Source organism: Pelobates fuscus, chromosome 1, assembly GCF_036172605.1.
Source record: "Pelobates fuscus isolate aPelFus1 chromosome 1, aPelFus1.pri, whole genome shotgun sequence".
In the NCBI taxonomy this organism is placed as follows: Eukaryota; Metazoa; Chordata; class Amphibia; order Anura; family Pelobatidae; genus Pelobates; species Pelobates fuscus.
This window is the reverse complement of record NC_086317.1, coordinates 488,463,571-488,491,554: the sequence shown is the minus strand read 5'-3', so window position 1 is coordinate 488,491,554 and position 27,984 is coordinate 488,463,571. Positions and strand designations below refer to the sequence as shown.

Below are 27,984 nucleotides of genomic sequence, written 5' to 3'. Positions count from 1 at the left end.
ACACTCTGCATCCACTACACACATACTGCATCCACTACACAAACACACTCTGCATCCACTACACACATACTGCATCCACTACACAGTCTGTATCTACTACACAAACACACACTCTGCATCCACTACACATACTGCATCCACTACACACATACTGCATCCACTACACATACTGCATCCACTACACAAACACACACTCTGCATCTACTACACAAACACACACTCTGCATCTACTACACAAACACATACTCTGCATCTACTACACAAACACATACTCTGCATCTACTACACAAACACATACTCTGCATCCACTACACAAACACATACTCTGCATCCACTACACAAACACATACTCTGCATCCACTACACAAACACATACTCTGCATCCACTACACAAACACATACTCTGCATCCACTACACAAACACATACTCTGCATCCACTACACAAACACATACTCTGCATCCACTACACAAACACATACTCTGCATCCACTACACAAACACATACTCTGCATCCACTACACACATACTGCATCCACTACACACATACTGCATCCACTACACACATACTGCATCCACTACACACATACTGCATCCACTACACACATACTGCATCCACTACACAAACACACACTCTGTATCTACTACACACATACATCCATTAGACAAACACACTCTGTATCCACTGTACAAGTGCACACAATGCATTCACTATACACACTGCATGCCATACACACACTGTATTTCCTATACATACTCTGCATTCACTATACACACTACATAACATAATGGATGTGCGCGAGGTTTGGAGGGGGGGGGGGCGTGGGTATAAGTTTATCTTTCGACCCAGGCAGCACGATGTCTTGGGTTTGCCGAGTGATGCTTTGATCCTGTAAGTATCTGATAAGTATTGGTTCACGGACTACTAAGGATTCTTTCTACCCTAGGGAAATTGGCAAGCCATGCACAAGAAGCTTGGACATCTAATGAGCCAAGAATCAATTATAATGGAGGCTCCAAAGCCAGATCTGAAAGAACCATCAGTCAAGGTAACATAATCTTTATTTAATGCAGACTTTTTACATTAATATCCTTAAGCAGGATATTCTTAAATTGGTAGTTATCTATTTTTGTCATACATCCTGTGTGTCACGAAAAATGATGTCCTTTCCGAAATATTGCAAGATGAGGGATACTGTATATTCTCCAAAACATACGTCTCTCAAGAATAAACAAATAAAAGAGAATAAATGAAAAAATATACAATGATTTTTAGGTATCACTGAATATCAATCTATGTACAAAATTGCTGTTTTCATAGAAACATAGAATGTGACGGCAGATAAGAACCATTCAGCCCACCAAGTCAGCCTAATTTTCCAAATACTTTCATTAGTATTATTATTATTATTGGTATTTATATATCGCCCACTTATTCCACAGTGCTTTACAATATTATGAAAGGCGGGGAAATTTACAATAAATGAGACAATTACACAGTGACACAGGAACATTAGGTAGACGAGGACCCTGCTCAAACGAGCTTACAGTCTAGAGGAGGCGGGGTATAAAACACAGTAGAAAGGGCATCAAAGTGGGGAGCAAACAAACAAACAAGGTGGAAAAGTAACAGAACTGGAGGTGAGAGTGGGCATACCTACGAATCTGTGAAGAAATGTAACAGGGGCTAGAGTTGTTTAACCCCTTAAGGACCAAACGTCTGGAATAAAAGGGAATTATGACATGCCACACGTCATGTGTCCTTAAGGGGTTAAATCTTTTTAGGTAAGGGTGAGAAAGGCTCTTCTTTGAGAGGGAATAACTCCCACACCGCTCAGGCAAGCAGACTATGGAATAGTGGCAATCTTTTTAAGATAGTAGCTGTAGTAATGACAGAACCAAAAGGACCCCAATGGCACAATAAAACTTTAACAGACCACTATAGTGCCAGGAAAACAAAGTCGTTTTCCTGGCACTGTAGTATTAATAGGTCCCCCCACCCTCATGGCCCCCCTCCCGCTGGGCTGAAGGGGGAGGAAGGGGTTAATCCGTTAACGATTTTCCACCGCCGGGCTCCCTCGCTGGAGACTCTCCTCCTCCTTTGGACGTCATCGGCTGAATGCACATGCGTGGCAAGAGCCACGCGCGCATTCAGCCAGTCCATAGGAAAGCGTTCTCAATGTTTTCCTATGGACGCTGGCGTCTTCTCACTGTGAAAATCACAGTGAGAAGCGCGGAAGCGCCTCTAGCGGCTGTCAATGAGACAGCCACTAGAGGCTGGATTAACCCTAGTATAAACATAGCAGCTTCTCTGAAACTTCTATGTTTACAGATGGACCTGGCACCCAGACCACTTCATTGAGCTGAAGTGGTCTGGGTGCCTATAGTGGTCCTTTAACTTTTATTGGGTTAAACAATAAAAGTGTTTACATCCAGCATTGGTGGACATACACAAGCAATGATCCCACATTCAAGCAGATTGCGGCAAAACACACTGACTTCTAGTTTTTACTTCCGGGTTTAGCCAAGTGCCGGGTCTAAGCTCCACCTCCCGATGGTGTTTCAGTGACTCGTTTTGCCCGCCTTTTTTACTCCGGGCTTCATCAGACAACGCCCATCTCTCCCTCCTGCAGCGTTTAATATATCTTAAAGTGCTATCCGCATTTTGGGCTCTTTATAGGTAAGGGTTAGTATTTTGGGCAGACTTATGTTTTATGCTAAAGAAAAGAAAAACGTTACCTGCGCTTTCTCCTTAATCCCTATGTATATTTAGACAAATGGAGGTCATTTAGTTGCTCCAATGGCCACTGGAGGAATGCCCGCCTGCCAACGTCAAGGCAGACCCCCCTAAGCGGGTCCTAACACTGACCCTTCAGCCTGCTTCCTTGAGCTTCTGGCAAAGATATCTCTAATGAGACAGAAAGGGGTATTTTTTATATACACCCCTATACTTATTAACCCTTAATAGGGAACACATGGGATGGATAGCAGCATTGCAACCAGGCTGTGTGATGCAAAGTAAATACAAATACAAATACAAAAAGAGAAGTCCTGCGCTTAAGCAGCAAGGACTACAACACACATCAGCCCCAATATATAGTAAAAACCAAAGAAAAGAAAAACGTTACCTGCGCTTTCTCCTTAATCCCTATGTATATTTAGACAAATGGAGGTCATTTAGTTGCTCCAATGGCCACTGGAGGAATGCCCGCCTGCCAACGTCAAGGCAGACCCCCCTAAGCGGGTCCTAACACTGACCCTTCAGCCTGCTTCCTTGAGCTTCTGGCAAAGATATCTCTAATGAGACAGAAAGGGGTATTTTTTATATACACCCCTATACTTATTAACCCTTAATAGGGAACACATGGGATGGATAGCAGCATTGCAACCAGGCTGTGTGATGCAAAGTAAATACAAATACAAATACAAAAAGAGAAGTCCTGCGCTTAAGCAGCAAGGACTACAACACACATCAGCCCCAATATATAGTGTTAAGACACCTTTTGTCTTAGTAAGTAAGTCACTGTTTAGTCTACCTTCCCCTCTCACCGTATCAAGTCCTTGTTCGTATTCTGCACAATCCACGAACCATAACCAGGGGAAGGCGTAATCTCTCGAGTAACGATATCCACCAAACGGCATAAGTTCCCAATAATAGTCCTTGAGCGTAAAATAAGAATCCCCCCAATAACGAGACTGAAGCTCCGTGTTGAGGGTCAAAACAAGATCTGAGGACTGGAACATCCAGCCTGCTTTTTATTAGAAAAAGGCACACACAGGGCACTCCCAGGGGGAGGATGAAAATAACCAATTATACACAGGGTAACTCCCCCACCTCTCCTCCCCTCAGATAATCACATAATACAATTAAACTGTACAATAATTCACCCCAGTTATGGATGTACCCCAAAACCAGGGGGTACACCCTTGAGTCCAGCACCGCTTGAAAGATCTTGGTTAGGGGAACACTCTGTCCAAATCTCAGCCCATTCGGTTAAGGGGTTCGGGAGTTATGGACGATTGAAGTTTTGACCGACTGCACGGATCTTCTAGCCGAAAAGAGTTCCACAAGTTTCGGCCCTGCAGTCGGTCTCCGTTCGCCGGTTAAAATCACCCGAAATCTTTATCATCCACAACTGTCTCCGAGTTCGTTGGATTCCCCGTAGTTGATTATACGTAACTACCGAATGGCTCGTCGTTCGGTTGTTCCAACACGAACTTCTGGGTGTATGGAGGTCTCAGCGGTGTTCGCCTGTTTGGGTATCCGTTTTTAGTTCCACGCGTTCACAGGCAAACACCGCTGTTCGTACACAAGATGGCCGCGAACACGTGCAACAGTCCCGAAATGGCGGCCACCCATATGTTAGACAGAGAGTTCGTACGGAACGAGGCGAACGGCTGGAAACAGGCTGGAACGGTAGAACATACTTTATAACATCCCAAATCAGTCCTTTATACGGATGGCCCAACATAGCCGAATTTACAAGAGTACTGGACAGACGGATGGTTCCGTCACACGGCTCCCCCCTTGTGGAACACTCCGGCAGACCCGGCTTGACCCTGTGGCGGGTCAACTTGGGGATGTCCGGACTTACGAGGTGGTGGGTATGTCGGTCTGTCGTGATAAGCCATCCGCATTTCCGTTCAGCTTACCGGGTCTGTAGCTAATAGTGAAATTGTACGGTTGTAATGCCAAGCTCCATCTCAGCAGTCTCCCATTGTCGCCTGAGACCCGGTTAAGCCAAACGAGGGGGTTATGGTCTGTTACAAGGGAAAATTCTTGCCCATACAAGTAGGGACTTAACTTTTTCAATGCCCAGACTAGGGCTAAACATTCTTTTTCGACTGCCGCATAACTCACTTCTCGAGGTAATAATTTTCGGCTGAGGTATGCGACAGGATGCTCTCCTCCATCTTCCCCAACTTGGCTTAACACAGCCCCCAGTCCATACATGGAAGCATCTGTGTGAACGAGAAAGCGTTTGTTAGGGACTGGGGCAGCCAAGATAGGGGCATTCACGAGAGCTTGCTTCAGTGCCTGGAACGCAGCTTCACAAGCCGGGGACCACAGGACCTGCTTAGGCAAATTCTTTTTCGTCAGATCTGTCAGGGGCTTAGCAATAGAGCTGTAGTCAGGAACGAAACGTCGGTAGTACCCCGCTGTCCCTAAGAAGGCCAATACCTGGGTCTTAGTAGTGGGTGTGGGCCAGTTAGCCACTGCTTCTACTTTGGCGGGCTCCGGTCGCTGGTTCCCACATCCCACTCGGTGACCAAGGTACTGTACCTCTGCCATACCTACATGGCACTTTTCTGGCTTCAATGTCAGGCCAGCGGCCCGGATCTTATCCAGCACTACCCCTATGTGTACCAGGTGTTCCTCCCAGGACCCACTATAGATCGCGATGTCATCCAAGTATGCACATGCAAATTCTTGGAAGCCATCCAGGAGTCTATCCACCATCCGTTGGAACGTAGCCGGAGCATTCTTCATCCCAAACGGCATGACCCTAAATTGGTACAGGCCGAATGGGGTGACGAAGGCCGACTTGGGGATAGCATCCTCGGCCAGGGGAATCTGCCAGTAGCCCTTACATAGGTCTATGGTGGTCAGATAACGTCCCCTGGCAATACGATCCAATAATTCGTCTACCCGGGGCATCGGGTAGGCGTCAGTGGTAGTCCGCTCGTTGAGTCGCCTGTAGTCCACACAGAACCGGGTGGTCCCATCTTTCTTCGGTACTAGGACTACAGGTGAAGCCCAAGGGCTGTCCGAGGGTTCGATGACCCCAAGCTGGGTCATTTCCTGTATCTCCTTCCGCATTCCATCTCGGACTGCTTCAGGGATACGGTAGGGCGGCTGTCGTAAGGGGGTCTGTCCGGGGGTCTCTACCTTGTGTATAGCGAGGTGGGTGTAACCTGGCTCCTGGGAAAAAGTTGCTTGTTTTTCCCATAACAACTGTTTTGCTTGGATCTTTTCTGCGGGGTTTAACCTGTCTCCTAACTGTACGAGGGAGGTGAGATCAGTCTGGGGGTCCCTTTCTAATAGATCAGGGAGCGACAAATTCTCCGGGTCATCTGCAGCTGGGGCACATACCGCTGCAATGTTCTCAGGTCGTTCTTGATATTCTTTCAGCATGTTCACATGAAAGGATCTCTGGACCCTTTCGTCGGAACAGCTGGCTATCAAATAGGTAGTATCGCAGATCTGCGCCACTATCCTGTACGGGCCTTGCCAAGAGGCTTGCATTTTTTTGGCCTTCACAGGTTTGAGCACTAATACTTTTTGCCCCACCTGGAAGGCTCGCTGTCGGGCACCCTGATCGTACCACCTCTTCTGTTTCCCCTGGGCCGCCTGGAGATTCTCCCTTACCATCAGGGACAGTTTCTCCATGCGGTCCCGAAGTTCCAGAACGTATGGCACTATGGGGGTCCCTTCTTGCTCGGTCTCCCCTTCCCAGTGTCCCCGGATGAGATCTAGGGGTCCGCGGACCCGTCTCCCATACAGTAACTCAAAAGGGGAGAACCCAGTAGATTCCTGGGGCACCTCCCGGTATGAAAACAGAAGGTGCGGCAAGAATCTCTCCCAGTCCCTGCAAGTGTCCGTAAAGGTCCTCAGCATCTGCTTGAGGGTACCGTTAAAACGCTCGCAGAGACCGTTAGTCTGTGGATGGTAAGGCGAGCTAAGCAAGGGTTTAATGCCACATACTTTCCACAGCTGCTGGGTGAGCACCGCAGTAAATTGGGTTCCCTGGTCGGAGAGGATCTCTTTAGGGAACCCAACCCGGGTAAAAACCCTCACCAGGGCATCAGCAACTGTCTCTGCCTCTATGTTCGACAGCGCTACTGCCTCTGGATAGCGAGTGGCATAGTCCACTACAGTAAGGATATACTTCTTGCCTGATGGACTAGCCCTGGCCAGTGGTCCCACAATGTCAACAGCTATGCGGGAAAAAGGCTCCCCTATAATAGGCATCGCTGATAGTTTAGCCTTAGGGTGGTCCCCCCGTTTTCCTACCCGTTGACATGTGTCACAAGTACTGCAATATATCCGTACAGCCTGGTTGAAGTTGGGCCAAAAGAAATTCTGGGAGATCCTATAGGCTGTGCGACGTGACCCTAGATGTCCTGCTAAAGGGACGTCGTGCCCTATCCGCAGAAGCTCCTGCCGGTATTTCGCGGGTACTACCAGCTGGTGGTTCTGCGGAGGGGCTATCTTTTTCGGGGAAGGTTTCGGGATTCTGTATAGCCTGTCCCCCACCCACTTATACCGCTCTCCGTCTATCCCTTCTTCCCCAGCGTCTGCTCGGTCCCTGTACTTTTGTAAGGTAGGGTCTGCCCGGGTTTCCCTCCCAAACTCCTCTGGGGAATCCCAACGTAAGGGGGTCTGAGCTAAGGTGTCAGTCGGGGAAAAGGGTCTTACCTGGGTCTCCTCGGCAGGTGGGCTGGTTCCAGAGGCACGGGTCTGAGAGCGAGTAGTCACTGGGTTAACGTCCAAGGGACCCATTGGAGCATAGGCCGAAACCAAGGGGGCCAAATCATTACCAAGAAGCACATCAGCGGGCAAGTCTTTCATAACCCCAACATCCACGTGTCTAGCGCCCACTCCCCAGTCCAGATGCACACGGGCAACAGGTAACCGGAATACGGCTCCCCCTGCTACCCTCACGGCTACTGTGTCTCCGGTGTGCTGGTGTTCGGAGACCAAGTTCTTTTGGAGCAGTGTCATGGTGGCCCCTGTGTCTCTAAGTCCATTTACCACTCGGCCATTTAGTTTCACAGTCTGCCGGTGTTGCTGGCGATTGTCCTGATGGGCGGCTTGCACCGGGTCGGCTTCGTGCAAGATACCCCAGAATTCCTCCTGTTCTACACAGTGAGCAGCAGGCTGTGGTGGTCGCTGATTCGGGTTGGCTGCTCTCCTCCAGGACTGAGCTTGGTTAGCTTGGTTCAGCGGACACTCCGGGCGTTTGTGTCCCAACTGTTTGCACAGAAAGCACCGGATGGGTTGGGAATAATCCCGGGCATTAAATTTAGATGGCTGTACATAATTATTGGACGGTGGTACTACTGGGCTGCGATGCACTGGGGGTTGGTAGGTTGTCGAAATCGGAGGGGCTGCTGGTCGGTATTCCACTCTGGTCGGAACTTTGACCACGGTACTGTCCAGTTTGCGAGCATCAGTATATTCGTCGGCCAACCGGGCCGCCTCGGGTAGGGTCGAGGGTTTTCTATCTCTGACCCACTCCCGAACCCCGGTAGGCAATTTCTCGAAACAGTGTTCCAGTAAGAATACCTGTAGTACCTCTTCCCCTGATACTGCTTGGCATCCAGCCATCCAGTGGGTTGCAGTACGGTGAACTCTGCAGGCCCATTCCATATACGAATCGCCACTTTGTTTGTTGGTTTCCCTGAAGCGCCGTCTGTAAACTTCTGGGGTCACCGCATACCTGGCTAGAAGCGCATCCTTCACTGCCCGGTAGCTGGTGATCTCCTCCTCTGGGATGGCCCGAAATGCATCACTAGCCCGGCCGGATAATTTCCCAGAGAGGATGGTGACCCATTGGTCTGTGGGTACTTGATGGAGGGCACACTGCCTTTCAAAATCGGCCAGAAACCCATCGATCTCTCCTTCATTTTCAATAAAGTTTTTGAATGCAGCAAATGGTACCTTTTTCCTTCCGGAATCGTTATTGGGTACCTCTGCTGCTGCAGCTCCCCTTCCTTGGAGTGCTTGGTGTGCTGTTACTGCAGCTTGCACACGTTCTACAATGTCTGCTGAGGGGTTGGGGCCAAAGTGTGCCAGCCTTATTTGCACTGCCCGGTTAAATTGTATCTCCTCGGGTGTTAAATCCAAACTGCTGGGCACATTAGCGTTCTCCGTTCCCTGTGTTGCATCCATTTCCCTTAGCAAAGCAATAATTTCTCGTTTCTTCAAATTGCTTGCTGATCGACCTCGGCGTTCTATTATGTCCTTAAGAGTAGCACGTCTTAACTGTTCATACTGCATTTCTTTTCTTCTGTGTTGTGGGATTCATCCCGTCGCTTGCCACCAATTGTTAAGACACCTTTTGTCTTAGTAAGTAAGTCACTGTTTAGTCTACCTTCCCCTCTCACCGTATCAAGTCCTTGTTCGTATTCTGCACAATCCACGAACCATAACCAGGGGAAGGCGTAATCTCTCGAGTAACGATATCCACCAAACGGCATAAGTTCCCAATAATAGTCCTTGAGCGTAAAATAAGAATCCCCCCAATAACGAGACTGAAGCTCCGTGTTGAGGGTCAAAACAAGATCTGAGGACTGGAACATCCAGCCTGCTTTTTATTAGAAAAAGGCACACACAGGGCACTCCCAGGGGGAGGATGAAAATAACCAATTATACACAGGGTAACTCCCCCACCTCTCCTCCCCTCAGATAATCACATAATACAATTAAACTGTACAATAATTCACCCCAGTTATGGATGTACCCCAAAACCAGGGGGTACACCCTTGAGTCCAGCACCGCTTGAAAGATCTTGGTTAGGGGAACACTCTGTCCAAATCTCAGCCCATTCGGTTAAGGGGTTCGGGAGTTATGGACGATTGAAGTTTTGACCGACTGCACGGATCTTCTAGCCGAAAAGAGTTCCACAAGTTTCGGCCCTGCAGTCGGTCTCCGTTCGCCGGTTAAAATCACCCGAAATCTTTATCATCCACAACTGTCTCCGAGTTCGTTGGATTCCCCGTAGTTGATTATACGTAACTACCGAATGGCTCGTCGTTCGGTTGTTCCAACACGAACTTCTGGGTGTATGGAGGTCTCAGCGGTGTTCGCCTGTTTGGGTATCCGTTTTTAGTTCCACGCGTTCACAGGCAAACACCGCTGTTCGTACACAAGATGGCCGCGAACACGTGCAACAGTCCCGAAATGGCGGCCACCCATATGTTAGACAGAGAGTTCGTACGGAACGAGGCGAACGGCTGGAAACAGGCTGGAACGGTAGAACATACTTTATAACATCCCAAATCAGTCCTTTATACGGATGGCCCAACATAGCCGAATTTACAAGAGTACTGGACAGACGGATGGTTCCGTCACATATAGTAAAAACCAAAGAAAAGAAAAACGTTACCTGCGCTTTCTCCTTAATCCCTATGTATATTTAGACAAATGGAGGTCATTTAGTTGCTCCAATGGCCACTGGAGGAATGCCTGCCTGCCAACGTCAAGGCAGACCCCCCTAAGCGGGTCCTAACACTGACCCTTCAGCCTGCTTCCTTGAGCTTCTGGCAAAGATATCTCTAATGAGACAGAAAGGGGTATTTTTTATATACACCCCTATACTTATTAACCCTTAATAGGGAACACATGGGATGGATAGCAGCATTGCAACCAGGCTGTGTGATGCAAAGTAAATACAAATACAAATACAAAAAGAGAAGTCCTGCGCTTAAGCAGCAAGGACTACAACACACATCAGCCCCAATATATAGTAAAAACCAAAGAAAAGAAAAACGTTACCTGCGCTTTCTCCTTAATCCGTATGTATATTTAGACAAATGGAGGTCATTTAGTTGCTCCAATGGCCACTGGAGGAATGCCCGCCTGCCAACGTCAAGGCAGACTCCCCTAAGCGGGTCCTAACACTGACCCTTCAGCCTGCTTCCTTGAGCTTCTGGCAAAGATATCTCTAATGAGACAGAAAGGGGTATTTTTTATATACACCCCTATACTTATTAACCCTTAATAGGGAACACATGGGATGGATAGCAGCATTGCAACCAGGCTGTGTGATGCAAAGTAAATACAAATACAAATACAAAAAGAGAAGTCCTGCGCTTAAGCAGCAAGGACTACAACACACATCAGCCCCAATATATAGTAAAAGCCAAAGAAAAGAAAAACGTTACCTGCGCTTTCTCCTTAATCCCTATGTATATTTAGACAAATGGAGGTCATTTAGTTGCTCCAATGGCCACTGGAGGAATGCCCGCCTGCCAACGTCAAGGCAGACCCCCCTAAGCGGGTCCTAACACTGACCCTTCAGCCTGCTTCCTTGAGCTTCTGGCAAAGATATCTCTAATGAGACAGAAAGGGGTATTTTTTATATACACCCCTATACTTATTAACCCTTAATAGGGAACACATGGGATGGATAGCAGCATTGCAACCAGGCTGTGTGATGCAAAGTAAATACAAATACAAAAAGAGAAGTCCTGCGCTTAAGCAGCAAGGACTACAACACACATCAGCCCCAATATATAGTAAAAACCAAAGAAAAGAAAAACGTTACCTGCGCTTTCTCCTTAATCCCTATGTATATTTAGACAAATGGAGGTCATTTAGTTGCTCCAATGGCCACTGGAGGAATGCCCGCCTGCCAACGTCAAGGCAGACCCCCCTAAGCGGGTCCTAACACTGACCCTTCAGCCTGCTTCCTTGAGCTTCTGGCAAAGATATCTCTAATGAGACAGAAAGGGGCATTTTTTATATACACCCCTATACTTATTAACCCTTAATAGGGAACACATGGGATGGATAGCAGCATTGCAACCAGGCTGTGTGATGCAAAGTAAATACAAATACAAATACAAAAAGAGAAGTCCTGCGCTTAAGCAGCAAGGACTACAACACACATCAGCCCCAATATATTGTAGCCCATGGAACAGCGCAGTCAGGGGAGTGGGCCTTGACAGAGCCAGGAGTAGGCAGGGGAGTAACCAGTTAAAGGGGTGTGGTTATTGGTAAATGGGGGTTGGACTATAGGAGTATATTAAGCGGCCATTTTATGACTAAGGGACATTTTAACTAAACTGACACTTACCTGGTAATTGTCGGAGTCTGTTGGGGCCCTGGATGAGGTAGCGGGCCCCAGCGGAGTGGATGTACCGCGGCCGGCACCGTCGGTCCGACGCGGTGCTGGCCGGGCGCGGGCAGCAGCTAGGCCGAGGCCTACCACGCGGTGTGCGCCCCGCCGGGAGGCGGCAGGCGGGACGGTTGCGGCTGGAGCCAGGACCCAGAGCAGATCGGATGGTGGAAGCAGTGAGCGGTTGCGGCCCGGTGAGTCAGGGAATGGCGCTGGGGCTGGGCAGCGGGCGGGGGGCAGAGCGGAGGCCTCTAGTGATCAGGCGGTCCCCCTGATGGCAGGGGGAGCCCCTGGGCAAGGGGACACATCGGGGGCGGCCTCTAGTGGGGCCAGGTTCAGCACAAGGGACGCAGACGGCGGGTCCGCTCAGCCAGGTACATTGGGGCCGGCAGGGCCCGCGGCTTTAGCAGACAGGAAACGCCAGGATAGACAGGCGGAATCCCCAGTTCGCAAGGCGGCCCAAAAGGGGCCAGGTTCAGCAAGTCGGGATAGCTCCCAGGACTCAGCTCAGGGCATGGAGGCAGGACGGGCTGGGAGAGAGCGGGAGGGCCGCAGGGGCGGCTCCCGGGGACCGAGGGGTCTCTCGCGGAGCCCTAGGCCGCATCGCAGCAGGGAGCAGCACGGCGTCAGTGCCAGGCATGACAGGAGGCAGGCTGACGGGTGGAGGGGTAGAGAGAGGAGCAGGTCTGCAAGCAGGTGTAGCAGAAGGAGATCGGCCTCAAGGGACCGGAGGTGGAGGCAGCGGCGCAGTGCGTCTGGGTCATCAGGCAGGAGCTCGCCAGGTCAGCGGCGCAGTGCTTACGGCCGGGAGGGCCAGGCAGGGAGACGGGATATGGTGCGGAACTACAGGCAGGAACATAAGGAGGTTGGGCGGGTATGTGATCATGTGGACACACTACCCAGGTGTCGTTCTCCTTGCAGGTCTCGCAGCAATACACCCGCGGTCCTGAGGCAGGGCCAGGCTGACAGGAGTCGGCGCCAATTGGATGCTCCGGAGCCAAGCATGGCGGACGGACGGGAAACGAACCCACAGCCTTCTGCGGCTTCGGGCTCAGGCGGTGAGTCTACTGTTACACCACACGCAGGAACACTATTGAATTGCTTAAAATCTTTCTTAGATTCATGGGCGGGTGGGGAAATGGCTTCACCTCAGTTTGGGAGAGTGTGGACGTGTGAGAAAGGCCAGGGGTTACAAGGTAGGGCCGTGGGCCCGACGCTGGATAGCGAAGTGGGGTTATCTGTGTCTGAAACTAGTAAGGAGTCGGGGGACAAGGGAGGTATTGGGGGCGAAATTACCGACGCTGCGCGGCAAAACGTGCACGTGTCTTTTTCGGGCCCATTAGGTTGTCATCTGAAAATGGACATCAAGGAGAAAATTTGGAAGGGTGAGTTTGTGGAGGTTTTTTCCTTACTCCCGCTGGAGGAGTTCTTAGACATGAAGGAGGAGGACAAGAAGGACGCAAAGAAGGAGGAGGAGGAGAAAAAGCGTAGGTATCGGAAGATTCCTAAAACGTTTGGGAACTGGCTGCGGGCCTTCTGTATCCTGGCCAGCGTGATAGGGGAAAAGTCGCCGGATAAATGCTCCCAATTGTTTTGCTACCTAGATGGGATTGGGGAAGCGTACCGGACCTATGGCGGGGTCGCCTGGTGGCGGTACGATGAGCAGTTTCGCCAGAGGTTAGCGGCGAATCCCAGCATGCGGTGGGATCAAATGGACCTTCCCCTCTGGATGCGGCTCATGATGGCGCAAAAGGCTGCGCCCTTTCAAGGGACGGCCGGTGCGGCCCCTGGGGGACCTGCATCGGCCGGGCAAAAGAAAGGCTTCTGTTGGCTCTTTAACGAGGGCCAATGTAAGTGGGGTGCGTCGTGCCGGTTTAAGCACGAGTGCTCAGGTTGTGGGGGTGCACACGGAGCCAGCCGGTGTTTTAAGCGAGGTAAGTCTGCACCAGGAGCGGGAGCCGTTGGAGCGTCGGCCCCCTCCGCTGCCGCGGGGGGCAACCCCGGTGAAAGTAGGCGAGATGCTGCCGTGGCTAAAACAGTACGGTAACCGTCAGGACGCTGAATTCTTATGGCACGGCTTTACGGAGGGTTTTTCAATACCGTTTCAGAGTAGGGATGTGGGGAGGTTATGCAGTAACCTCAAGTCGGTGGGTGAACACCCGGGAGTTGTGAGGGACAAGTTGCTGAAGGAGGTGCAACTGGGTAGGATGGCCGGGCCGTTCGAGGCTCCGCCGCTGCCTGACTTGAGGGTATCCCCGCTGGGGGTAGTCCCCAAGAAGGAGGCGGGTAAGTTTAGGTTGATTCATCATTTATCATTCCCAAAAGGGGCGTCAGTAAATGATGATATCGATGAGGCCCTGTGCTCCGTATCGTATGCATCATTCGACCATGCTGTCGAGTTGGTTCGGAGAACAGGGCGAGGGGCTTTGATGGCGAAGGTGGATGTGGAGGCAGCATTCAGGCTCCTTCCTATCCACCCAGATTGTCACCATTTGTTAGGGTGCCTCTTTGAGGGTAAGTTTTTCGTGGACCTGTGCCTACCCATGGGTTGCTCCATTTCATGTGCGTATTTTGAAAAGTTTAGCACGTTCCTGGAGTGGGTAGTGCGCAGGGAATCGGGCGGGGGTACGGTGGTCCATTACTTGGACGACTTTCTGTGTGTGGGCCCGGCTGGGTCCGACAGATGTGCCCAAATACTGCGGGTGTTCCAGAGGTTAGCCCAACAGTTTGGGATTCCTCTGGCCGAGGACAAGACAGTGGGCCCGACCGAGTGTCTGAGTTTTTTGGGGCTGGAAATCGACTCGGTTGTGGGGGAATGTAGGCTGCCGGAGGAGAAGTTGAGGGTGCTCCGCCAGCAGGTGCACGTGATAAAGGGCGCTAGGAAAGTTACGCTGCGGGGACTGCAGTCCTTGCTCGGCAGCCTTAATTTCGCTTGTAAGGTGATCCCTATGGGAAGAGTTTTTTGTAGATTACTGGCTAGGGCTACCTGTGGGGTCCGTCTGCCGAGTCATTACATCAGGGTGTCGGTGGGTATGAGAGAGGACTTGGACATATGGGACCGCTTCCTCACTGAGTTTAACGGACGGGTGTTTTTCAGGGATGTGATGAAGGCATCTGGCGAAGCCGGGCTGTTTACGGACGCCTCGGGGAGCGTTGGCTTTGGGGCTTACCTTGGGGGCAAGTGGTGTGCCGAGGTTTGGCCTGAGGCTTGGTCCGAGAGCCCCTTGATTCGGAACCTCGCCTTTTTGGAGCTTTTTCCAGTTGTGGTAGCGGTGTCACTATGGGGCGAGGAGCTCAGGGACAAGAAAGTTATCTTCCACTCTGATAATATGGCAGTGGTACAGGTAATTAACAGTCTATCGGCTTCGTCCCTGCCAGTGGTTAGGTTGTTGCGGCAGCTAGTGCTCTTGTGTATGTCTTGGAACATTGTCTTCCGGGCACGGCACGTGCCGGGCCTGCTGAATGTGGTCGCTGACGCTCTGTCTCGTTCACAGTGGGTGCGGTTCCGGGAAGCAGCGCCGGACGCACAAGCGACAGGGCAGGCATGCCCGGAGGAGATGTGGCGGCTCGGGACGTTGTGCTTGGGCGATACATAAGGAGCTCACTGGCGCCGGGGACTTGGACCGCTTATACTAAGGTTTGGTGTGAATGGGAGGAAATGTTGTCCCAGGCGGGAGCAGGCGATTCTGCAGCTGGTAGGTTGGACACGCTGTTGTGGCTTCTTTGCAGGTTGGTGGCAGGTGGGTCATCCCCTTCTAGGGTGGAGCGCTACATGTCTGCGTTAGCCTTCCTGTTCAAGTTTAACGGGTGGGAAGACCTGACCAAACATTTCTTGGTAAAGCAAACTTTGAAGGGTTTCAAGAAGGGCAGGAGGTCTGTGGATACGAGGAGGCCTGTGTCCTTTGCCACCCTTCAAGGGTTGGTGGGGTTGTTGAACGAAGTGTGTAGTTCGGCATTTGAAGTAACTGTGTTCTCTGTGGCTTTCGTGTGGGCTTTCTTTGGGGCTTTTCGTATTGGCGAATTGGTGAGCGCCAATAGGTCGGGGGCATCGGGCCTCCAGTATGAGGATGTGGCTATAGAACAGGACAAGGTCGTGATTTGGCTCCGGCGCTCGAAGACGGATGTCTTCGGAAAAGGTAAGAATGTTGTCCTGTCCTCACTACCAGGGTCCCCGGTGTGCCCGGTTGCGTGTGGGGACGAGTTTTTACGGGTTCGCCCGCAGGTTGGTGGTTGCTTCCTGATTCACGAGGATGGGAAGGCGCTGTCGCGCTTTCAGTTCTTGCGAGTCTTCCGCATGGGGTTGACGAGATTGGGCTTGCAGCCCGGACAATTTGGTACGCACTCCTTCCGTATCGGGGCTGCGACTGAGGCGGCGCGGCTCGGGCTGGGGGAGGAGCGGATCAAGCAGATTGGGAGATGGGAATCCATCAGGTTCCGTGCATATGTAAGGCCGGAAGGGTTGGTGTGAATGGAATGTTGTGGATGTGGGAAAAGGGTGCTCTGCCGGTTAACTGAATTTGTTTCCTTTCAGGCTTGGTCGCTTGGCTGGTGGGTCACTCGTTTGTCTACTGGGCGGAGAAGAGGGCCGCAGTTCGGAGACAAGGCACACAACTGGGTTTTCTTCTGGACACAGTGGACCTTCGGTGGTTTGGTTTTAGGGGTTTCAGCTGGCAGAGTATAAGTGGTGAAATTTTTGGGATGTTGTCCAAGGGGTTTGCCCCGGATATACTGTTGATTCACGGTGGGGGCAATGACTTAGGTTTGGTCCCCCAGAAGGTGTTGGTCAGGAGAATGAAGAGGGACCTGGATAGGGTGAGGGCTCTGGTCCCAGGAGTTACAATAGTTTGGTCTGAAATGGTGCCGCGGTTGAACTGGAGGCATGCCAGGGACCCGGCGGCTGTGGCACGTTGCCGTGGTAAAGTAAATAAGGCCATGTCTGTCTTTATTAGGAGACTAGGGGGGGTCCCAGTGAGGCACTTTGAATTGGAGGGCGGGTTGCCCGGTTATTTTAGGCGGGATGGTGTGCACCTGTCTGATGTGGGGTGTGATCTACTAAACTTAGGATTCCAGGAGGGTATTTCCAAAGCCCTATTTATGTGTGGTGGGGGTCGCTCGAGACATTAAGGGGTCAAGTCTCTTGCTATGGCGGGATAGGGCTTGGGTAATTGGAAGGTAGGAGGAGTATAAATTGGTTAGGCTGGATTAAACTGGAGTGTGAAATGGTTTGTGGGTTCGAGCTCATCGGTGGCTCCGAACCAGGTGGTGTAGGGGGGTCTCGGTACACCCCTACAGTTTAAAAAGTTATGGATATGGGGCCTCTTTGGTAGGCCATATGTTATGTGTTATTGGTTATTTATAATGTTATTTATTGTTATTGGCGGGGTCATTGCCGGGGGTAATTTATGTACGGTGGGGGGTGGAGGTATATTTACTTTTGTGGCAATGACCCCAATTTGTTACCTTGTTTATAATAATAAATAAAGCTGTGGACTTTTTTATTCCAACAGAAATACGGTGTCTGTAAGTTATTGGGGGGTTTGGGGTAAACAGCGCACCTGCCGAATAATCGACTGTGCGCATGTCATGTAGCCCATGGAACAGCGCAGTCAGGGGAGTGGGCCTTGACAGAGCCAGGAGTAGGCAGGGGAGTAACCAGTTAAAGGGGTGTGGTTATTGGTAAATGGGGGTTGGACTATAGGAGTATATTAAGCGGCCATTTTATGACTAAGGGACATTTTAACTAAACTGACACTTACCTGGTAATTGTCCCTCCCACCCTCCCTGTTGTTTTGGAGTTCCCGTTTGGTCACAGCGGCGGGATAGGGCTTGGGTAATTGGAAGGTAGGAGGAGTATAAATTGGTTAGGCTGGATTAAACTGGAGTGTGAAATGGTTTGTGGGTTCGAGCTCATCGGTGGCTCCGAACCAGGTGGTGTAGGGGGGTCTCGGTACACCCCTACAGTTTAAAAAGTTATGGATATGGGGCCTCTTTGGTAGGCCATATGTTATGTGTTATTGGTTATTTATAATGTTATTTATTGTTATTGGCGGGGTCATTGCCGGGGGTAATTTATGTACGGTGGGGGGTGGAGGTATATTTACTTTTGTGGCAATGACCCCAATTTGTTACCTTGTTTATAATAATAAATAAAGCTGTGGACTTTTTTATTCCAACAGAAATACGGTGTCTGTAAGTTATTGGGGGGTTTGGGGTAAACAGCGCACCTGCCGAATAATCGACTGTGCGCATGTCAAGTAAAAACCAAAGAAAAGAAAAACGTTACCTGCGCTTTCTCCTTAATCCCTATGTATATTTAGACAAATGGAGGTCATTTAGTTGCTCCAATGGCCACTGGAGGAATGCCCGCCTGCCAACGTCAAGGCAGACCCCCCTAAGCGGGTCCTAACACTGACCCTTCAGCCTGCTTCCTTGAGCTTCTGGCAAAGATATCTCTAATGAGACAGAAAGGGGTATTTTTTATATACACCCCTATACTTATTAACCCTTAATAGGGAACACATGGGATGGATAGCAGCATTGCAACCAGGCTGTGTGATGCAAAGTAAATACAAATACAAATACAAAAAGAGAAGTCCTGCGCTTAAGCAGCAAGGACTACAACACACATCAGCCCCAATATATAGTAAAAACCAAAGAAAAGAAAAACGTTACCTGCGCTTTCTCCTTAATCCCTATGTATATTTAGACAAATGGAGGTCATTTAGTTGCTCCAATGGCCACTGGAGGAATGCCCGCCTGCCAACGTCAAGGCAGACCCCCCTAAGCGGGTCCTAACACTGACCCTTCAGCCTGCTTCCTTGAGCTTCTGGCAAAGATATCTCTAATGAGACAGAAAGGGGTATTTTTTATATACACCCCTATACTTATTAACCCTTAATAGGGAACACATGGGATGGATAGCAGCATTGCAACCAGGCTGTGTGATGCAAAGTAAATACAAATACAAATACAAAAAGAGAAGTCCTGCGCTTAAGCAGCAAGGACTACAACACACATCAGCCCCAATATATAGTAAAAACCAAAGAAAAGAAAAACGTTACCTGCGCTTTCTCCTTAATCCCTATGTATATTTAGACAAATGGAGGTCATTTAGTTGCTCCAATGGCCACTGGAGGAATGCCCGCCTGCCAACGTCAAGGCAGACCCCCCTAAGCGGGTCCTAACACTGACCCTTCAGCCTGCTTCCTTGAGCTTCTGGCAAAGATATCTCTAATGAGACAGAAAGGGGTATTTTTTATATACACCCCTATACTTATTAACCCTTAATAGGGAACACATGCGATGGATAGCAGCATTGCAACCAGGCTGTGTGATGCAAAGTAAATACAAATACAAATACAAAAAGAGAAGTCCTGCGCTTAAGCAGCAAGGACTACAACACACATCAGCCCCAATATATAGTAAAAACCAAAGAAAAGAAAAACGTTACCTGCGCTTTCTCCTTAATCCCTATGTATATTTAGACAAATGGAGGTCATTTAGTTGCTCCAATGGCCACTGGAGGAATGCCCGCCTGCCAACGTCAAGGCAGACCCCCCTAAGCGGGTCCTAACACTGACCCTTCAGCCTGCTTCCTTGAGCTTCTGGCAAAGATATCTCTAATGAGACAGAAAGGGGTATTTTTTATATACACCCCTATACTTATTAACCCTTAATAGGGAACACATGGGATGGATAGCAGCATTGCAACCAGGCTGTGTGATGCAAAGTAAATACAAATACAAATACAAAAAGAGAAGTCCTGCGCTTAAGCAGCAAGGACTACAACACACATCAGCCCCAATATATAGTAAAAACCAAAGAAAAGAAAAACGTTACCTGCGCTTTCTCCTTAATCCCTATGTATATTTAGACAAATGGAGGTCATTTAGTTGCTCCAATGGCCACTGGAGGAATGCCCGCCTGCCAACGTCAAGGCAGACCCCCCTAAGCGGGTCCTAACACTGACCCTTCAGCCTGCTTCCTTGAGCTTCTGGCAAAGATATCTCTAATGAGACAGAAAGGGGTATTTTTTATATACACCCCTATACTTATTAACCCTTAATAGGGAACACATGGGATGGATAGCAGCATTGCAACCAGGCTGTGTGATGCAAAGTAAATACAAATACAAAAAGAGAAGTCCTGCGCTTAAGCAGCAAGGACTACAACACACATCAGCCCCAATATATAGTAAAAACCAAAGAAAAGAAAAACGTTACCTGCGCTTTCTCCTTAATCCCTATGTATATTTAGACAAATGGAGGTCATTTAGTTGCTCCAATGGCCACTGGAGGAATGCCCGCCTGCCAACGTCAAGGCAGACCCCCCTAAGCGGGTCCTAACACTGACCCTTCAGCCTGCTTCCTTGAGCTTCTGGCAAAGATATCTCTAATGAGACAGAAAGGGGTATTTTTTATATACACCCCTATACTTATTAACCCTTAATAGGGAACACATGGGATGGATAGCAGCATTGCAACCAGGCTGTGTGATGCAAAGTAAATACAAATACAAATACAAAAAGAGAAGTCCTGCGCTTAAGCAGCAAGGACTACAACACACATCAGCCCCAATATATAGTAAAAACCAAAGAAAAGAAAAACGTTACCTGCGCTTTCTCCTTAATCCCTATGTATATTTAGACAAATGGAGGTCATTTAGTTGCTCCAATGGCCACTGGAGGAATGCCCGCCTGCCAACGTCAAGGCAGACCCCCCTAAGCGGGTCCTAACACTGACCCTTCAGCCTGCTTCCTTGAGCTTCTGGCAAAGATATCTCTAATGAGACAGAAAGGGGTATTTTTTATATACACCCCTATACTTATTAACCCTTAATAGGGAACACATGGGATGGATAGCAGCATTGCAACCAGGCTGTGTGATGCAAAGTAAATACATGTGTTCCCTATTAAGGGTTAATAAGTATAGGGGTGTATATAAAAAATACCCCTTTCTGTCTCATTAGAGATATCTTTGCCAGAAGCTCAATGAAGCAGGCTGAAGGGTCAGTGTTAGGACCCGCTTAGGGGGGTCTGCCTTGACGTTGGCAGGCGGGCATTCCTCCAGTGGCCATTGGAGCAACTAAATGACCTCCATTTGTCTAAATATACATAGGGATTAAGGAGAAAGCGCAGGTAACGTTTTTCTTTTCTTTGGTTTTTACTATATATTGGGGCTGATGTGTGTTGTAGTCCTTGCTGCTTAAGCGCAGGACTTCTCTTTTTGTATTTGTATTTGTATTTACTTTGCATCACACAGCCTGGTTGCAATGCTGCTATCCATCCCATGTGTTCCCTATTAAGGGTTAATAAGTATAGGGGTGTATATAAAAAATACCCCTTTCTGTCTCATTAGAGATATCTTTGCCAGAAGCTCAAGGAAGCAGGCTGAAGGGTCAGTGTTAGGACCCGCTTAGGGGGGCAGGGGCGTATTAGCCGCAAGGCAAACAAGGCATTTGCCTTGGGCGGCATTTTCCAGGGGGCGGCAAAAAAAGCCGCCCCCCAAATGCCCAAGGCAAATGTCTTGTTAGCCTTGCGGCTAACAGAAATGCTGGACTGCTTCTGGGCGGTCGGGCGGCGCTGTTGGGCGGCCGGCAAGGGAGCACTTCCCTTGAGCTGTCTGTTCAGCTCCCTCGCGCGCCGCACAGTGAGGCTGGGAGCCGGAATATGACGTCATATTCCGGCTCCGCCTCCCAGCCTCACTCTGCGGCGCGCGAGGGAGCTGAACAGACAGCTCAAGGGAAGTGCTCCCTCGCCGGCCGCCCAACAGCGCCGCCCGACCGCCCAGCAGCCACTGGACCACCAGGGAAAAAAGAAGGCCCCCCCCCCAGCATTCCCAAAGGTAAGGAGGCGGGGGGGGGGGGGGGGATTAAAGTAAAAAAAAAAAAAAAGCCACTGGACCACCAGGGAAAAAAGAAGGCCCCCGCCCCCCCCAGCATTCCCAAAGGTAAGGAAGCTGGGGGGGGGGTTAAAGAAAAAAAAAAAAAGCCACTGGACCACCAGGGAAAAAAGAAGCCCCCCCCCCAGCATTCCCAAAGGTAAGGAGGCTGGGGGGGGGGTTAAAGTAAAAAAAAAAAGTGTTAATGTGAGTGTCTGCTAGTGAGTGTGAGTGTGTGTCTGTCTGTTAGTGAGTGTGAGTGTGTGTGTGTCTGTTAGTGAGTGTGAGTGTGTGTGTGTCTGTTAGTGAGTGTGAGTGTGTGTGTGTCTGTTAGTGAGTGAGTGTGTGTGTGTCTGTTAGTGTGTGTGTGTGTGTGTGTCTGTTAGTGTGTGTGTGTCTGTTAGTGTGTGTGTGTGTGTGTCTGTTAGTGTGTGTGTGTGTGTGTCTGTTAGTGTGTTTGCCTGTGAGTGAGTGTGTGTGTGTCTGACTGTGTGTGTCTGTTAGTGTGTGTGTTTGCCAGTGAGTGTGTGTGTCTGCTAGTTTGTGTCTGCTAGTGAGTGAGTGTGTGTCTGTTAGTGTGTGTCTGTTAGTGTGTGTCTGTTAGTGTGTGTCTGTTAGTGAGTGTCTGTTAGTGAGTGTCTGTTAGTGAGTGTCTGTTAGTGAGTGTCTGTTAGTGAGTGTCTGTTAGTGAGTGTCTGTTAGTGAGTGTGTTTGTCTGCTACTGAGTGTGAGTTTGTCTATTAGTGTGTGTGTTTCTGTTAGCGAGTGTGTGTTTCTGTTAGCTAGTGTATGCGTATCTGTCAGTGAATGTGTGTGTGTGTGTATTTAGAATGCGGGGCGGGGTAAAGGTTGGGTGGGGGTGGCGCGCGGGGGGGGGGGGGGGCGCCTGAGTTTTGTTCTGCCTAGGGCAGCACAAAACCAGGATACACCACTGTAGGGGGGTCTGCCTTGACGTTGGCAGGCGGGCATTCCTCCAGTGGCCATTGGAGCAACTAAATGACCTCCATTTGTCTAAATATACATAGGGATTAAGGAGAAAGCGCAGGTAACGTTTTTCTTTTCTTTGGTTTTTACTATATATTGGGGCTGATGTGTGTTGTAGTCCTTGCTGCTTAAGCGCAGGACTTCTCTTTTTGTATTTGTATTTATGTTTTATGCTAGCTATTCAATTCAAATAAATTTTATACTACTTAAATAAACAAAAAATATTTGTGAAAGGGTTAAAATAATTAGAAGCGCATATTTGACAAATGTTTTTTTTTCTTCACACAATCTCAGTATAACATTATATTTTGTAAATTAGGTTCCTGAAGACAAACCACCACGTCAAAACAAAAGGAGATACACATATTTAGTTACTGCTGAAAATCAAAAGAAGAGAAACAGTGTAGACTCAGATATTGCAAGAGCATTTCCTGGTGGACCAGCAGCCCACGTCTCCTTTTCACAAAAAACGGCAAATTGTTTGACAGTAAGAGCTGAAGGTTCTAGTTCTGGGGTGTACAATTGTCCAAAACAACCACCGCTTACTACTGACAATACCACTCCTGTTTCCTCCAACCAATTCACTGATAAATTGTTAAGTAAACCAAGATCACCTGTTGGGTTGGTAAGATCTTCTTCAGAAAGTCCCCGACACACAGCAAACATTATAAAACATTACAAATCACCCTCTCCAAGAGAATTAGTAAGGAATCCCCCCAGAAACTCAACAAATACCTCAATCATTGTCTCACTCCAATCTGGTCAGAATCCCCCAGCTCCCTCTGCATCAGTGTCTCCAAGAATTAGCCGACTGCTTCCTGGAATACTTGACCGTGATGAAACGGTCAGGGAAGAGAGAATCCAGAGGCTTAAAATACTTTGTAGTGAATACAATCAGAAGGTTGAGGAATTGCAGCAGCATAAGAAGCTATAAACGCAGATTGTACCGATACTGTGTCCGCAAAGAAGAAAATAAATAAATTAAAGAAACGTCATTTTTCGTCATTTTTGTCTGTTTTGCAAAGAAAAGAAACTTAACTTACATTGCTAGCGTCAACGCCAACAGAAGTCAGACGTAGATATACAGCTAGCAATCTGATGAAGAAATGATAGTAGCACTGTCTCAATCGTTAGCGGCTACTTCTGGCAATGCTACACAGTTATACTTGGCCTGAAAAAAGAAATACATTTTGTTTTGATTCATGAATTTTCAAATTTGGTTTTGTCTGAAATGTGAACAATATAGATTTTTACGAACCAAAATTTGAAGAAAAAAAAAAATGGTTAATTTTTGAAAATCAATCTCTCTTGGAAATGAATGCATCCAAAAAGGGACAGTCACAGTGCAACAAACCCATAAATGGAAGAATACACACCACACCTAATTATTAGGTAAAGTAATAGCCGATATTAATACTGTAATTGGTAAATATGTTTTAATACTTTCAATTTTCAGAAAGTGGTATATCTATTAACAGATTTTACAAATACATAATGTAACACACTAACACACACAAAGCGACACTCTTAAATTCTTTACTCCTTCCTGAAATTTGCAAAAATGTAAAGATATCTACTAATTACATTATTAATTCTAATTACCGTATATACTCGAGTATAAGCCGACCCGAATATAAGCCGAGGCCCCTAATTTTATCCCAAAAAACTGGGAAAACTTATTGACTCGAGTATAAGACTAGGGTGGGAAATGCAGCAGCTACTGGTAAATTTCTAAATAAAATTAGATCCTAAAAAAAATTTATTAATTGAATATTTATTTACAGTGTGTGTATAATGAATGCAGTGTGTGCGTATGTGTGTGTGTATGAGTGCAGTGTGTGTGTGCATGAATGCAGTGTGTGTGTGCATGAATGCAGTGTGTGTGTGCATGCATGAATGCAGTGTGTGAATGCAGTGTGTGCAGGGCCGGTGCAAGGATATTTGCCGCCGTAGGCAAAAAAATTTTTGCCGCCCCCTCCCCCCCCCATATGTCCTGACTTCCCCTCCTCCTCCCTCAGTGGTCCTTACCTCCCCACCCCCGTGTTCCTTCACTCCCCCCCCCAGTGGTCCTGACTCACCCCTCCCCCAGTGGTCCTTACCCTCCCCTCCCCTAGTGGTCCTTACTTCCCCCTCCCCTCCCATAGTGGTCCTTATCCCACCCCCTCCCTCCCATAGTGGTCCTTATCCCCCTTCTCCCTCCCATAGTGGTCCTTATCCCCCTTCTCCCTCCCATAGTGTTCCTTATCCCCCCCCATCCCTCCCATAGTGGTCCATATACCCCCCCCTCCCTCCCATAATGGTCCTTATACCCCCCTCCCTCCCATAGTGGTCCTTATCCCACCCCCTCCCATAGTGGTCCTTATCCCACCCCCTCCCATAGTGGTCCTTATACCCCCCCTCCCTCCCATAGTGGTCCTTATACCCCCCTCCCTCCAATAGTGGTCCTTATACCCCCCTCCCTCCCATAGTGGTCCTTATACCCCCCCTCCCTCCCATAGTGGTCCTTATACCCCCCCTCCCTCCCATAGTGGTCCTTATCCCCCCTCCCTCCCATAGTGGTCCTTATCCCCCCCTCCCTCCCATAGTGGTCCTTATCCCCCCCTCCCTCCCATAGTGGTCCTTATACCCCCCTCCCTCCCATAGTGGTCCTTATACCCCCCCTCCCTCCCATAGTGGTCCTTATCCCCCCCCTCCCTCCCATAGTGGTCCTTATCCCCCCCCCTCCCTCCCATAGTGGTCCTTACCCCCCCCCCCCTCCCTCCCATAGCGGTCCTTATACCCCCCTCCCTCCCATAGTGGTCCTTAACCCACCCCCTCCCTCCCATAGTGGTCCTTATACCCCCCCCCCCTCCCATAGTGGTCCTTATACCCCTTTTTTTTTTATTATTAATTTTTTTTTTTATTATTTTATTTCTTATTTTTTTTTTTTTCGTCCCCCCTCCCTGCTTGATATATGGCAGGGAGGGGGGCTCTCCTTCCCTGGTGGTCCAGTGGCAGTTCAGTGGGGGAGAGGGGGGCTGGCAGAGCTGTACTTACCTGTTCTGCAGCTCCTGTCAGCTCTCTCCTCCTCTGCGCCGTCCGTGCAGCTCCTTCTGTCAGCTCACAGTGTAAGTCTCGCGAGAGCCGCGGCTCTCGCGAGACTTACACTGGGAGCTGACCGAGGTGCTGAACGGACGGCGCGGAGGAGGAGAGAGCTGACAGGAGCTGCAGGAGAGGTAAGTACAGCTCTGCCAGCCCCCCTCTCCCCCAGTCTGTATTATGGCAATGCAAATTGCCATAATACAGACTCTGACTCGAGTATAAGCCGAGTTGGGGTTTTTCAGCCCAAAAAATGGGCTGAAAAACTCGGCTTATACTCGAGTATATACGGTAGTTAGATTACCTATTTATCTACCTTCCCTCTCACTGTTCCAGAAAGTCATATCACAACAAATGGATCCAAATCAAATTGATTTAACCCCTTCAGGACGGAGTCAATAGTGCACGTTCGGATAAAAACAAAACGTAAACAAAAACTGGGATTTGCGCTATATGTCTGTTCGCCTGTAATTCACCTCTTTCATATTAAATGCACCCACACTTATTATATATCATTTTGTTCAGGAGAAACAGGGCTTTAATTTATCATTAACTATTCATATATGGAACATAATTTATTATGAATAAAATTTAAAAACAATGTGAGAAAATAAGTTTTTTTTTGTAAATTTGTATTTCCAGCTGACATTTTAGCTGTGAATGTCATAATATTGTTGGGTTTTACTGCACAAAAAATGTGCATATTTGTAATCAGCGATGTCTCATATAGAACGTTCCATTTTCAAATTATAATTTGCCAGATTAGTAATGTTGCCTTTGAGACGGTGTGGTAGCCCAGCAATGAGAATTACCCCCATATTGGCATACCATTTGAAAAAGTAGACAACCCAAGGTATTGCAAGTGGGGTATGTCCAGTCTTTCTTAGTAGCCACTTAGTCACAAACACTGGCCAAAGTTAGCGTTCATATTTGTTTTTGTGTGAAAAAAGCAAAAAACTAATATTTGGCCAGTGTTTGTGACTAAGTGGCTACTAAGAAAGACTGGACATACCCCACTTGCAATACCTTGGGTTGTCTACTTTTGCAAATGGTATGCCATCATGGGGGTAATTTTCATTCCTGGGCTACCATATGCTCTCAAAGGCAACATAACCAATCTGGCAAATTTCAATGTCAAAAGAATGAAATGCAAGCCTTATATGTGACTCTCTAACTTTCCAAAACACCATAAAACCTGTACATGGGGGGTACTGTTATTCTCGGGAGACTTCACTAAACACAAATATTAGTGTTTTAAAACAGTAAAACATATTACAACAATAATATAGTCCATAAAAGTGCAGTTCGTTTGTAAAAAATGAAAAAAACTTCACTTTTACTTAAAATATCATCGTTGTAATACAATTTACAAGTTTGAAACACTAATATTTGAGTTCAAAGAAGCCTCCTGAGTAAAACAGTACCCCCTATGTACAGGTTTTATGGGGTCTTGGAGAGTTACAGAGTCAAATATAGTGCTTGCAAATTAAATTCTCTGCACTTTCTCCCTGTGTTGTCAGGCATGTCAATCAAATTTTAATTAATCAAATCACATAATTATGTTAAAAGATTACTTAAATATACATGTAGAATTTTAATATATATGCATTTATGGGTATTTAAATTCTACCTGTATACTAATGTAATCTTTTATGTAATTATATGTATTTATCTTAATATATATATATATTTACAGTTATTTGTATTTTATATATAGATAGATATATAGAATGTCATTCTAAGTGTATTTTGTTACCTATATATATATATATATATATATATATATATATATATTTAAACATAATACAGTTAGAATGAAATGACATATAAAATGATAAAATAAATAAAATATTGAAACAAAATTTTATATATATAATTTATATAAAATTTTGTTTCAATATTTTATTTATTTATTTTATTATTTTATTTATTATTGTAATTATACATATATATGTGTATATATCTATTATATATATATATATATATATTATATATATATATATGTAACATCATTCTAAGTGTATTTTAATACTGATATATGTACTTATAATAGTATTAAAATACACTTTGTATGACGTTACATATATATAATATGTATATATTATATATAATATATATGCATATATTATATATAATATATATATAATAAACAATACACAAGATCCAGCGCACTCTCCTATCTACTAAACAGCAACTTCAA

The 27,984-nt window shown here is 47.7% G+C and overlaps 2 protein-coding genes across 2 annotated transcripts in view; one reads left to right on the top strand and one right to left on the bottom strand.

The window, feature by feature from the left end:
* Positions 1-23,519, bottom strand: part of LOC134600331 (ecto-ADP-ribosyltransferase 5-like) — an 88,790-nt gene extending 65,271 nt beyond the window's left edge. Inside the window, exon 1 of the mRNA XM_063445009.1 lies at positions 23,442-23,519. Within this exon, the coding sequence (XP_063301079.1) occupies positions 23,442-23,450 (9 nt within the window). The 5' untranslated portion in view covers positions 23,451-23,519. The remainder of the gene's footprint in view (positions 1-23,441) is intronic.
* Positions 958-23,954, top strand: LOC134600358 (uncharacterized). Its single transcript, XM_063445011.1, has 2 exons — positions 958-1,047; positions 23,026-23,954. The coding sequence occupies exons 1-2, from the start codon at positions 961-963 to the stop codon at positions 23,638-23,640; spliced, it is 702 nt and encodes a 233-aa protein (XP_063301081.1). The 5' UTR covers positions 958-960; the 3' UTR covers positions 23,641-23,954.
* Positions 23,955-27,984: the final 4,030 nt, after the last annotated feature.

Excerpts from the sequence above, each read along its gene's own strand:
- LOC134600358 (XM_063445011.1), top strand. The coding sequence starts at position 961 with ATGCACAAGAAGCTTGGACATCTAATGAGCCAAGAATCAATTATAATG. Across the intron at positions 1,048-23,025 it reads TGAAAGAACCATCAGTCAAG|GTTCCTGAAGACAAACCACC; the intron begins GTAACATAATCT and ends TTTGTAAATTAG.